Source organism: Gavialis gangeticus, unplaced genomic scaffold (assembly GCF_001723915.1).
Source record: "Gavialis gangeticus isolate Ggan-Ray unplaced genomic scaffold, GavGan_comp1, whole genome shotgun sequence".
Classification (NCBI taxonomy): domain Eukaryota; kingdom Metazoa; phylum Chordata; order Crocodylia; family Gavialidae; genus Gavialis; species Gavialis gangeticus.
In genome coordinates, this window is record NW_017728997.1 from 47,451,832 (window position 1) to 47,464,999 (window position 13,168).

Genomic DNA, 13,168 nt, shown 5'->3' on the forward strand with positions numbered 1-13,168 from the left:
TTTGTTGGGGCAACCCCTATGCTTTGCAGCCTGATCGAGCCGAGACAGCTCCCCTACGTGTGGATGGCACAGGGAAGCTGTGTGGAGCCTCTGGATCAGCTGAGGAGAATGAGGTGGGTGGCAGTGCCCAGCTTAGATGAGCTCTGCATAGCAGAGGCAAGAGGCCTGCTCAGGAGGAGTGTTTAGGGTAGAAGCTGTGCTCTATGGAAAGGACAGAGTTAACTGCTAGTTCTCAGCATAGGGAGGGAAGTTAAGGCAGTCAGTCAGACATTAAAGGCCATTGCCACCCTTGTGAGAAAAGCCAGTCAGGCCTGGGAGGGGGTTACCCAGGCCCTGGGAGGTCTCCGCCAGGTTCTGGTCCTGCTATCCCTGTGAAGGGTGGTGAGGGTGAGCAGAGGAAGTCCTGGGGCTGGGGAGGGGTAGGCAGCAATGGGCTGAGGCAAACCCTGCCTCCCCTCCAAACCATCCCAGCATGTGGTGAAAAAAAAAGGTGAGGCCAGATGCACCAAAAGGCCACAAGGCTGGATGCCTCCAGGGAGAGCTAATCCTGCCCACCCCAGCTCCAGGCAGCCAGCTGCCTCCCCAGTGTTCATGGCCAAGGCTGAGGGCCATGTTACAAGTCCCAGGGCTTCAGCCGCAGCTCTGCCGTGGTCTTACAAGAGCAGTGTGGCCTGTGTTGGCCTGGCAAGCTGGGTGTGGGACAAGCTGTCCTAACAGGAACCTATATGACCCATAGGCTGAACAGATAGAGCAGCAGTTGCCACTCCAAACTCCTGGGTCCATTCCCAGGTCTCACACAAATCACTCCTAGCAATTTAAACAAGTCCCATCCCTCTGTGCTTCAGTTTTCCCCCTCCACAAGCATGTTATGCTGTATTTTGCTGCAGGCATGCTTGTTACTCCTCTTTTGACCTGTTAGGAAACAGAACCTACCCCAGTGCAGAAAGCAGGGGCTGCTTGGGGGTCTTCTCTGGGACAGAAGCAGGCTTATTTCAGGGCAGAGAACACTTTATGGAGTAGATGTGGGTGGCAGTTGAGACGGGTCCAGTTTAGGATGACAACCACATTGACCCTGGCTGAACAGCCTTATGTGGAAGTCAGTGCAGTATTGCTGTTATCTGAATCATGGCCAGGCCCTGAGCTGGCACATTGTGAGATGATCCACACCAAGGCCAAAGAGACAGTGCTGTGGCCAGGGATATCGTGGACTGACTCAGCTGAGCAACTCTGGGAGCTGTCAAAGACCTAGCACAGGTAGAGGTTTGGGAGGATGGGGATCTTCATCCAGAGGTGTCTGTGCTCTTTGTTTTGCCCATCCTGGCCAGATGTGCATCCCGAGCCTGATGGGCAATGCTGTTGGCCTCCTACGGCCTTTTCTGCCACTGATAGCTCTGTGAACAACTGGGTTTGCATGGCTGCTGGTAGAGGTTAGCCAGTCCTGTTAGAATAAACTGAGCAAACCAGCAGCTGCTGAGGAGCCCTGGGCTGCCAGGACACTGCCCCTTTGTGTGGTCACTGGCCTCTCCATTTGTGCTGCATCCTGTGCCAGCGGGTGGACAGCTCCTCAGAAAGGCCTTTGTTGTAGAGGCCAGAGCTGCCCCAGGCAGGAGCCAGTTGGGTTACGGGCTGGGGGCGTGGCAAGTCAGTGTTGGGCAGAAGAAGGGGGTGATTGTGCTTGGGATGAGCAGTATTTCAATGGGCCTCTGTGTGGGTCTGGCTCAACCTGGCCTCTCCTCCACAAGCTCTGCAACCACTCCCTATCACTGCCCAGCACAAAGCACAGACAGCAGCAGGGCCCAGCCTGCAAGCCAGTAATAGCCCTTGCACTGAAGAGTCTTGAGGGTGCCAGAGCCTGAGGGTGAGTGTGTGCACATTGAGGCCATAGTCTTTTTGCCCAGGCTCAGCTCTAGCCCTGTATGGATGTGCTGTCCCTACATCAGGTAGGGCATCATAACCTTCCTCTCTGCAGGTGAACATCTTAGCTCTACAGGACAACAGCTGGGGAGGTTGGAGATTCATGCAATATTTGCTTTGTGCTTGTTGCCTGTTGGGGCTACCCTACCGCCCCCACTGAATGCCCAGTTCCAGGGTCATAGGTGCTGAGCTGACTTTGTCCATTAAGAATAGCTGGGCACTCCCCAGAGCAAGGGTCCAGCAGACCAGGCATGGCCTCCTACAGCTGCCAAGCTAGTGTGCCCTCACTCAGGACACCATCCTGGCAATGGCAACTGATAGCGGTATACATGGTTGAGCTACTTCGGCTTCACCTCGCCTCCCTGCTCTCACTAGCAAATGTCAGGCAGAAGATGCAGGGAGGATGCATGCCAGTTCAAGCCTGGTGAAGATGTTGCATTCTGGGATGAGTCTGGTTCTTTCTAAAGGGGAGGGGCTGTACCATTCACCCCTGCCCTCATGCCAGGCTCTGCTGACCCATGACCCAGCATTCTTGGGCACAGTTTGGGAATTCCATGGCTGTATTGAGGGGTATCAACCAGACAGGGCAGTAAGCAGGAGCCGGGATGGATAGGCGGATGGCTTCTGTTAGATCCTCTGCCCTCCCAGGTGCTGAGGCACTCTGACCTGGCCTGGGGACTTGTGGGGAGGGCAGCCTCAGCAAGCTGGCTCCAGCAGTCACCCTCCCCTTGTGACTTTCTGTGTTCAGTATGGCCAGAAGATGTGGAGCTGCTGGGACCGGTTCATGGTGCCAGGGATCAGGGATGATGGAAAGGAGATGACACTGCAGGAGCTTCTGGACTATCTCAAGGTGAGGAAGCCTGTTCCTGCCCTGCCGGTGGGAGCCTGGCTCTGGAGAGGGGTTCTGAGAATAAGGATTCCCTCTTGCACTGAATCACCCTACTCTTACCTTTCCCTCCAGAATCCTGGCCATTTCTGTATGGAGATTTGTGACATGGCTGCCCCCTTTCAGAAGGGCTAGATCTCTGTGCCTATCTTACTCTGACAGATGGGGGAGCACATCCACCAGACCACTTCTCATGAGGGGGTGTTAGTGCTGCACATGCACACAGGATATACACTTGTGCATTTGGGGGCCTCAAGTGGCTTCCTGTCAAATTCAGTTTCCCCCCAAAATTCCAACTTCTGGTGAAATTGTTCAGATTTTCATTTAAACCCCAAACACTGTTTCAGAAGTTCCTCACAAAATTATGATGAGTAACATTCATTTTTCTGCAGCAGTTGGGGGAAGTGATCACCATTTAGAGATGGTTACAAAGTGCAGCGCCAGGACTTTGCCACCCAGCCCCAGTACTGCAGGCTGTGGTATCAGACCATTTTTCAGGGGCTGGTGAGCAATACGATTGCCTTCCCAAGTGGGACCGCCCTGCAACGAGTAGATGCCCAGTTCACACTGTTCCTATCCCACTTTCTGCTTTGTTCTTTTGATTCATGAAAAGTGAGAGTGAGTGACTGAAAGCCCCTGCTCCCAGGACAAGCTTATTTGCTCGCTCTCGTCTTGCAGAGTGTTCATGGTTTGGCGGTGAGCATGCTACTTCACGAGCAGGCCACCCTCTACCACAGTCTCTGGAGCAAGCAGAAACAAGAGGAGCGACTCATCCAGAGGTAGGCTGTGTGCTCAGCCCATCTAGACCCTAGGATCTGTACCTTTCTATGCATCTAGAAGGGCTAGGGTTGCGTGTCAGGATTGAGGGACATTGGCAGAGCTGTGTATATGACAGGAGCTGGGACAGTAGGGACTGCAGATCAGAATTCAGGGTAAAGGTGGAAGGGATTGTGCTCCACCAGAATGGGTGCATTGAGGCATTCTCAGCCCATACTTACAAAATGTGCCCCACTCACTGGTCCTCTGGCTGTGCAGCTGTTACTGGAGCTGCCTTGTCAATCTGTCTGTGTCATTGTAGTGCCAGTAGGAGGTGAGGGGGCTGAGAGGTCCATGCTGGTTATAGCACCTCTACCAAACCCCTCCCCATGATAATGGAAATGCTTAGAGGGGCTGCCAGCACTGTTATGCTAGGGAGGGCGGGCATGGTGGGACCCAGACCCTGACATCCCTCCCCAACCTGGGACCATGCCCACCCTTCTGTGTCCAGCTTCCCCAGCTTGCACAACCACTTTTGTTGAACCAATTGACTCCGATTCCAGCCCCAGCTGCCCCCTTCTTGTACAGCTCACCAGGGCTCTTCCTCCTTAACCCAGATGTTCATCTACATACCCTTCCCTGGCTCCCCAGAGCTCTTGAGCCCAGTGGGTATGTGGATGTACACCAAAAGAGGCCATGAAGAGCTGGGCTGTGCCCCTCCCATCCAGGCTGAGCTCCTCCAGCTGCCAAGCTCATCCTAGCAGCTGCAAAGCCTCGCCCTGGCCTGCCTGCCCTGCAGGATAAACATCCTGCTGTCAATCCTTCCTGTGCCTGGAGCTGGGGCCCCAGCCCAGCTCTGTGCTGGCTTCCCCAGCAAGAAGCTCAGGACAGGCCTCTGGAGGCTACCTGCTCAGCCATCCAGTGCTAAGCAATGACCTAGTCCTCTGCTGACAGTCTGGGCTGTGGCCAGGATGGCATTGGCACCACATTTATGATGTCAGGAGGGTCAGAATGCGGCTACTGTGGCTGTTGAGCCCTATTAGACAATTTCAGGTGTTGGAGCCCCTGTGACTGCTGCACCCTAGTGCCACCATGCACAGCATGCCAGCCTTAATGCCTTGAACATACCAAGACAAGAGGGGAACCTAGAGAGGGGTAGTTACAGACTCCCTGAGTGTGCCATGGGGACACTGAACCTCAAAGCTGTACAGACTTCTCCATGGTAAGCTCAGGAACACAAATCACACCCCCACTTTCTGCCCCCTCCACCCCCCCAAGTATAGACCACACTTTGTAGTCCCTGGGGAACCAGTGTTCCTGGGGAAACTGAGGCAAGGAAGAGCATTTGAGTGAGTTGTCCTTTGCACTCAGTTCTGGTCCTTGGCTAAGGCAGCTGGGGCCATTCCCAGGGACAGCTTGATGTCTTTCAGCTGATGCCCCAGCCCTACTGGTTGAGATGGTTGGATTCGGCATGCCCTGTCCATGCCAGTGTATGCACTGAACAGCACCCTCCATGCTGGAGTTTCACCTTGTCCTTGGCATGCTAACCCTTTTTCTTCCCTTGCACCAGACTGACCCAGCTTGTAAGAGGTGATGCCAGTAATGCGGTACAGCAGCTGCCTCCTGTCCTGGTGCTGCAGGTCATCTGTGAAGATGAGGACGACGACACCACCTTACCCCCCATCCACTTCCGGCTCTGCTGAAGTCAGTAACTGGAGTCTGCCTCATGTAGGTACAGTGCACTCCTCCTTCAACTCCTATGTCAGCTGGGAGCCAAATGAACAGAGAACACAAGGCAGCCTCTCTTCTGTATCTATACAGCTTTTCATGGCTGGGCTTCAATAGGACACTTATGCATAGGTAATAAAGCAGTGATGCCACTCTCATCAGGAGAAATGCTTAATAAAACCTGTGATGATTGCTGCTGTTGGGAGCCTGCCCATGTCAGAACTCAGACTGCTGAGCCCACGAAGCCCTTTGTGCAGCTCAGCAGCATGCCTTGAATCGTCTGTGCCCTCTGAGTGCCCTGTCCAATCCTTTCCAAAAGGGTAGGGCCTACTCTAGGCACTGATGGCTGGCCCTGTCTAACTGTGGTGTAGAGTAGAAGGGGCAGGCAGGGAGAAAGTGTAGAATTTCAGTATATGGGGAAAGGAACCTCCAAAAGTTTGCCCTACACAAGCAGTCTTGGCCATGGGGGCTGGGTGTAGCCAAAATACAGCTGCTGAAGAGCTCTGGCAGTGTCACAAACCTACAGCCAGTGGCATTTCATAGGACAGGGTCCACTCCCATAATGAACTGCTCTGGGCAAATAGTTTCATGTGTATATGTGCATCGTTACATGGGTACATGTAGGTAGGAACGTGTGCACATGCATATGTCTGTGGGAGTGTATGTATATACATCTTGTAAGTGCACAGTGATACATCAGACCTAGTTTTGTGTGTGTGTGTGTGTTTGTGTGTATGGAAGCATTCTGTTAGTGGGTGCACATATATCTGTATGGGCTGTGTGTCTGCGTGCACATGTTCAGCAGTAGTGTAACTGAGGAGGGGCAACAGGGAAGTAGCCACCTTTGCCAGGGGGTGCAGAAAATAGCCATGACAGCAGTGGCAGTTGATCATGCCATTACAATCAGCAGGGGTGTCAGCAAGCACCATGGCAGTCTGCACTGCCTTGTGAGGTGTGGACTAGCCAACTACACCTCTGACACTCAGACGTACAGATGATGTTATGGCGAATGTGTGTGCATATGGGAATAATACTGTTTCAGAAAGTCCAGGTGCATGGGGGGCGGGGGTGTATACATATTTTGTATGTGTGTGTTTGTGTGCAAATCATGCCTATGGGCAGCATGTGCTTCTGGGTCCCTCCCACTACACAGCATGTGCAGCAGCAGTATAAATTAAGCTCAGCACAGACTGTTGCAGTGTCGATGGGAGGAAGCTGGTCCCATGCCTGCAGGAGAACTTGGCACCAAACCTTCATGCCCAGCACAGTTTCCACACCTGCAGGGAAGCAGGACACAAGCCCCTTGTGGCCAGTGCTAGCACCACATCACCTCCAGCTACGAACTTCAGCTTCACCTTTGTCATTAAAAAAAGATTTTATTTACAGACTGTGGTAAAAAAAAAAATTAGGCTTTGGTTAGAAGAATGCAAGGTAGGGGAGGTGGAGCAGGAGCCGGGCTGGGCTCAGATGTAGCCAATGATGTCATTGCAGATGATGGGCTGCCGGCTCCGGCTGTTCATGAGGGCAGCGAAGCAGTTGAAGTCTGTGGCCAGCTGGGCAATGTTGTTGTGGGACTGATGGAGGTAGGGCCCCTTGGGCCGCCCACCAAAACCAAGGGGACAGGAAAACCTCTTGGTGCTGGAGGGGTCACGTCCACTAGGCCGTGGGGCTTCATGGGTTTTGGGACGCGAGATACTGGCTAGCTTGCGTCGCACATTGCCTGAGAGGCTAAGCAGAAAGCCGTGGGACTTTCCTAGCCAGCGTGGGGGCTCTGGAGGCTGCAATCGGCAGCTCTCGGCACCCACTTCAGGCAGGTCCATCCAGTTCTCCACCAGATCGGCAAAGCAGTTGTCCCCCAGCACTAATGGCTGCCGGTTACGGCTCTGCGACAGCAGGGCCACGGTCCAGTCCTGGGCATCTGCTGGTTCCAGAACCCGCCACTGCTCTAGGCAGGCATCAGATGTGGATTTGGGCCGGACCCTTCTACTGGGGGCCTGGCTGGGGCTGCTACAGAGGAAGTTGCCTGCGGAGAGCCGGTGTGCCCGCTGACATGGGGGTAGAGGGTTCCTGAGCAGCACTGGTCTCTCCTCCTTATGCCATGTGCCCTCTGACACCTCTGAATAACCCGAGTCAAACTCCAAGCTCCTTTCACTGGCAGGTGGGGACAAGGCAGGTAGTGCCCGCTCCTCCTCCTCACCAGCCAGCTCCAAACAGCAGGCTGAGTCCACCTCAAAGGTGTCTGACGCCCGAATTTCAGTACGCTGCTGCTGGGAAGGCTTGGCAGGAATAGATACTGGCTCCATAGGCTCTGGCTGTGGGGCCTGGTCTTGCATGCGTTTAAGGTTATGAAGAGTCTGCACCATGCACTGCATCTGCTCCCGCAGTGTGTCCCCTGCTTCTTTCATGCACAGCTGTGAGAAGAAAAAGGCATGTTAGTTACCCCAGCCGTGGAAGTGTCACACACCCCATCAGTGCCCTCCTGTCTCTGAGAACACATCACCTTTCCCACCTCAGGTATCAGCTGTCCTGGAAGTACTCTTCCACCCCCCGACATCACCCGTCCTGTCCCTGACAGCACCTGTTACATACCCTCTGCACCCTCCGCACGTGTCCAGCAGCAGCTTGATACCCCACCAGCAGCAGCTTTGTCACTGCTGAGCCAAAGTGCAACAAAAAAAGACAGACCTTGGGGCCTTGTCATCCATGCACGAGTTCAGTGCCAGCCCTATCCTGCTCCTGTGGGCCTCTTGGACATGATCAGAGAATATTACAATGTTCATCTACTGACCGTGGCAACCACGTCCCTGCAACTTTTGCTCCTTTACATTTTGCTTGCCCCCCTTTCTCTGCCTCACACGTGAGAATCAACACTCTGCCCTGGCACAGATAGAAATCATAGAATAATAGAACCATAGAAAATTAGGGTTGGAAGGGGCCTCAGGAGGTCATCTAGTCTCAAAGAAGTACGATCCCCAACTACATCATTCCAGCCAGGAGTTTGTCGAGCTGGGCTTTAAAAACCTCCAGGAATGGAGATTTCACCACCTCTCTAGGTAACCAGTTCCAGTGCTTCACCACCCTCCTAGTGCAAGTTATTCCTAATATCCAACCTAAACCTCCCTTGCTCCAACTTGAGACCATTGCTCCTTGTTCTGTCATCTGCAACCACTGAGAATAGCCTAACTGCATCCTCTTGGGAACCACCCTTCAAGTAGTTAAAGGCTGCTATCAAATCCCTACTCAGTCTTCTCTTCTGCAGACTAAATAAACCCAGTTCCCTCAGCCTCTCATAAGTCATGTACTCAAGCCCCCTAGCCACTTTCATTACCCTCTGCTGGACTCTCCAGTTTGTCCACATCCTTTCTACAGTGGGGGGCCCAAAACTGGACACAATACTTCAGATGTGGCCTCACCAGCACTGAATAGAAGGAAATAATTACTTCCCTCCATCTACTGGCAACGCTTCTACTAGTGCAGCCCAGTATGCTGTTAGACTGGCAACAAGGGCACACTGCTGACTTGTATCCAGTTTACTGTCCACTGTAACCCCCAGGTCCTTTTCCGCAGAGCTGCTGCTTAGCCAGTTGGTCCCATGCCTGTAGCAGGATATGGGATTGTTCTGTCTTAAGTGCAGGACTTTGCACTTCTCATGTGAATCTCTGACACATCCCACTGTCCCTCCCTGATCTCCACACTGCTCAGCATTACCCTGACATCCAAGCAGGGACTTGCTCTGGACAGGGAGGCATGCCAGGCCTCTTCCATCTAGGGATCCACATGTTCCCTCTCAGCAATGGTCAGTGTGGCTATCCTGCAGGATTACAGGGCCTTGGCTAGCTCAGCCAAGGTGCCCACGCTGTGGGGCCAGTGGGCCAACAGCAGCTGCCTAGGTTGTGTGTGGAGCTGTGAGAGGAGCTGCATATACAGGCCCTGGCTGTCCCCCATGCACCCAGCCCTGAGGCAGCACTTCCTTGCCACTCCTGCACAGGGCCTGGCCAGCATGTAGCAGCATGTCAGGGTGAGCAAGCAGCCGCCCCACCCCAGTCTGCAGCTACAGCCCAAGTCCCAGCCTGCCAGGGACTGACACATTTGGGTGGGACACCACCTTGGCCCAATAGGAGGCCAGAAAGGTGCCAGGCAGGGTGCTCTGGAGCACCAAGCACTGGGTGGTATGGGGGATAGGAGAGCCTTGAAAGTGGCCAGCCTGGACCTACGGGAAGTTCCCAGCTACTACCCTGTATGGGACCCCAACTCTCATGTACAAAGCTGAGCTCCAATTGATGCCCACAATTTAAGGCAGAAAGCTGGAAATTCCCAGTGGGGCAAAAGGCCACACAGGCAGGCTGAAACATGATGAGGGACAACTTCCTAGGAGCCGAGCATTTCCTGCAGCAGCAGTCCTAGGCAATGCACAGGGCTCGGGGTACTCGCAATTCTTAGAAGAAAGGGAATGGGGGCAGCCACACAGTGCCCAGAGGAATGTAAAGCAGAGCCCACAGGGGGAGCCATCCTGCTTTGGGACACAATTGAGCCAAGCACCACAACATGCAGCTGCTTACACAGAGATTATGCTAGGTGGGGCAGAAAGAAAATGTACCACCCACCCCAAACTGCCCAGCAAGGTTCAGTACAACCCTGGCACTGCTTCCCACAAAGACAATTCTACTACTCACTGATGAAGTGAAAGGGGCTCTCCCGCTGGGGCTCCCAAAGCCCACAGCCCATGTCATGCCCTGCATTCTCAGACAAGGGCTCAGCATAAGACGGATCCAGGGCTGAGGCTGACTAAGGTCATGGAGGGAGTCTGGCAGAGCTGGAGATTGAGTCCAGAAGCCCTGGCTTCCTGTTCATGCTCTCAGCATTAGACAATGTTCCCAGACACAGTTGAGGAGTAACCCCAGGAGGCCCAGTCTTCAACAAGACATTTTGCATTTTAAGCTGTTCTAGCATAGGTTCTGTCAAAAAGGGAACTCAAATCTTCCCTCACATTTCTCTACACTCTCTGAGCCCTCTCCTATACACATCTGTAATATGCTAAGTCCACGTCAGCCCCAAATATTTGCAGATGCGATTTGAGAAGGTACTTCAGGAAGTGACTGGAGTAGGGATGTGGCTTGATGTGAGGGGACCAGATGTCACAAGCCTCACCAAGGAAGGCTACACATAGCTTGCCACTCACTAAATAAGAATATGAAGCCTCAGTGTTTTGGTCTTCCCAACACAGAGCTCACTCAGCCTGACACCCACCCCAGCACCTTTGGATTGCAGCTCTTCCTCTGGGCTGTGGGGTGGGGCTATTCATGCTTTCATCCACCCCCACACACTTATAATCCCTGCAAGCCATCATGCCCCACCCAGGCAGCTCTCCCAGGCACCTGGATTTATACTTCACAATCAGGTTTATTTCTGCTCAAGCACAAGCTGGTACTAGGGGGACCTGAAGTTGTTGGGACAGAAAGGCCTAATGCTGGGACCCACAAAGGATCCTTTTGTCTTTGCTGTGATAAGACAAGCCCATGTTTACACCTGGGTGAGAAATGCTTTTTGCATCCTGCAAAATGTTTATGAAAATGTTCACAGCCTGAGTCCATTCAAAAGACTGAAATTTTAAAAATACTGTGCAGATAAAAATCCATACCACCATTTAGGTCCAGTTCAAAGAAACCACTTTGTGCTTGTTTCCCCATCAGCTGAAACCTGAACAGGGGCCAAACAGCCATGATCCCATGCCCCAGCCCCCAAGCCTGCACCAAGAAGGTCAGACAGCTAGGAAACTCAGTAAGCCATGCCCATCCTAGGTGAGCTACCCTCTACTTTGCTGGATGCTGCTGGCCTGATGTGAGTGGGATCTGCTCCCACTAGCACTGCACCCAGTACAGGTGTTGATGTCACTGCAGAGGTGCACCTCCCCAGAGGCTTCTATCTCCATGAACCACCCTGAGCCACCAGTTGGGCCACATGACCCAGAAAATCCCAACAAAAGTCCAAACTTAATAGCTTCAGGAGACAAAAGGAAAAATGGAGCATTCAGAGGAGCACAGCTTTGGACCCCAATCCCTCAGCCATTCCCTGAGTGTCCAACTTTGCCCCAAGATATCATCACCTCAGGCCCCAGCACTGCTCTTCTGGTTACAGTACCACCCAGCCATTGCACACTAAACACAACAGGAAGAGGCACAGCACAGCATATTGGGAGCAGAAGCTCAGGATTCAGAAAATAAACTACAGGCCAGGGTAGGCCTGGGCCAGTGCCCTGCCTCCAGTAACACCGGAAGACTTGAGATGTAAACCAGAGGTAGCCAACCTATGGCACAGGTGCCACAATTGGCACGAGCAGCCTCTTTATGTGGCGTGCAGCAGACTGGGGATGGGACAAGCAACAGAGTGGCAGACAGGACAGGGAGCAGAAAGCAGCTTGGTCAAGAAATACAGGGCAGGGAGCAGAAAGCTGAGCAGTAGACCAGGGAAGGGAAAAGGATGGAAGTGGCACTTGGGGTGGGTGTGGAGCTCATTTGTGGCACACCTGCCAAAAAGGTTGGCCCCCACTATTGTAAAACACTAGAAACAGAAGCAACTGCCAAGGGCATCAGAGGTCAAAGATCAGAGCTTCTCAAATGTGGTAAGTTCACCCAGGTGTCAGCTTGCAGGAGATCAGTGCTCCCCAATAACAACACAATCCTGAGACCCCAATACCTGGTTTTGAAATCGTGAAGGGTCTGATCAAAAGCTCCTGGGAACATTTCTTATGTCTATAGCCTTACCCAGGCAATTCCCAGAACTCAAGTGAGGGGAAATAGCAGGAGCAGACTTGGTGACATTGGGTCCAAAAAATCTCATCCTCAGGAATCACTTTTTCCCAGTGCCTGCCTTGTCAAAATACAATGGTCTTGGGCATTAGGGTGTCAGAATTAACTAGTACCATCTCTATGCCAACTGCCTTCCCAATTTCTGGTCTCACCCAACTCTGATACCACTAGCATCTTTGGCCTCACTGAGTCCCCGGGTCTGATGTCATTATGATGTCACTCAACAACATCCTATTTCAAACCATCTTGAAATCCAGTGTAAAAATTCCTGCAAAGCACTTCTTTCTGAAGCATCAGGAAGGGGAGAGATGATCCATCACGGCCCACTGGCCTCCCCAGGACACTAACTACACAGAGCCACAGTGTGTGAAAGAGAATCATGCTGTCATGTGCTTGGATGTGTGTGGTGGGCACTCTGTATATGTACATGTATGTCTCCATAGTGGGGGAGTCTCTGTGTGTATGTGTGTGCATACGTGTGTGCATTTATGTGCAAGTGTGGTGGGGGGTCTGCATGTGTGGGGGTGTGCACACGCAAGTCAGGGACATGCTTGGTGAGGGAGGCTGTATTGATGCTGCCTAGTGCGTCACATGTGTCCCACACCCAAGATTTTCAGAAGTAACCCAACTCTAGGACCCCTGAGACCCTTGTCTGGGAGTGCAGCCCCAAAGGAGAAGAGGGGGCTTGACCTTACTGTCTCTTCCAGCCAGTCCCAGGGCCAGGCAGGACAAGCCCAGTGACTGCAGCCCCACAGGGTCAGTACTAAGAGACTAGGGCCAATGTCAGTCCCTCGCTGTGCTAAAGGCAAGGCTGATCTGAGTGGTGAAGCCCCTCCGGACCGTGGGGCCCGAGCAGCAGCCCCGCACCCCCACGCAGTGCTCTCATCCACCCACCCAGGGAAGCGGGAGGGCAGGCGCTGGCAGTCCTGCCACAGCCTCGACCCGCCAGCACCCCGGGAAGGCCGGCAGCTAGAGACAGCCCCGGGGCGAAGCGGATGGGAAACGGTCCGTGCCAGCCTCCCCAGTGCTCAGCCCGGCCCGAGTGCCGGAGCCCACGCCGGCTCCCCGGTGTCCCCAG

The 13,168-nt window shown here is 53.4% G+C and overlaps 2 protein-coding genes across 2 annotated transcripts in view; one reads left to right on the top strand and one right to left on the bottom strand.

Annotated features, from left to right (window-relative positions):
* The window catches only part of UBA7 (ubiquitin like modifier activating enzyme 7), a 50,914-nt gene extending 45,433 nt beyond the window's left edge, over positions 1-5,481 (top strand). Inside the window, exons 23-25 of the mRNA XM_019505155.1 lie at positions 2,663-2,764; positions 3,479-3,579; positions 5,127-5,481. Of these exons, the coding sequence (XP_019360700.1) occupies positions 2,663-2,764; positions 3,479-3,579; positions 5,127-5,259 (336 nt within the window). The 3' untranslated portion in view covers positions 5,260-5,481. The remainder of the gene's footprint in view (positions 1-2,662; positions 2,765-3,478; positions 3,580-5,126) is intronic.
* A 1,159-nt stretch (positions 5,482-6,640) lies between these two features.
* On the bottom strand, positions 6,641-7,979 carry FAM212A (family with sequence similarity 212 member A). Its single transcript, XM_019505154.1, has one exon. The coding sequence runs from the start codon at positions 7,687-7,689 to the stop codon at positions 6,748-6,750; it is 942 nt and encodes a 313-aa protein (XP_019360699.1). The 5' UTR covers positions 7,690-7,979; the 3' UTR covers positions 6,641-6,747.
* Between the last annotated feature and the right edge of the window lie 5,189 nt (positions 7,980-13,168).

Excerpts from the sequence above, each read along its gene's own strand:
- FAM212A (XM_019505154.1), bottom strand. The coding sequence starts at position 7,689 with ATGAAAGAAGCAGGGGACACACTGCGGGAGCAGATGCAGTGCATGGTG.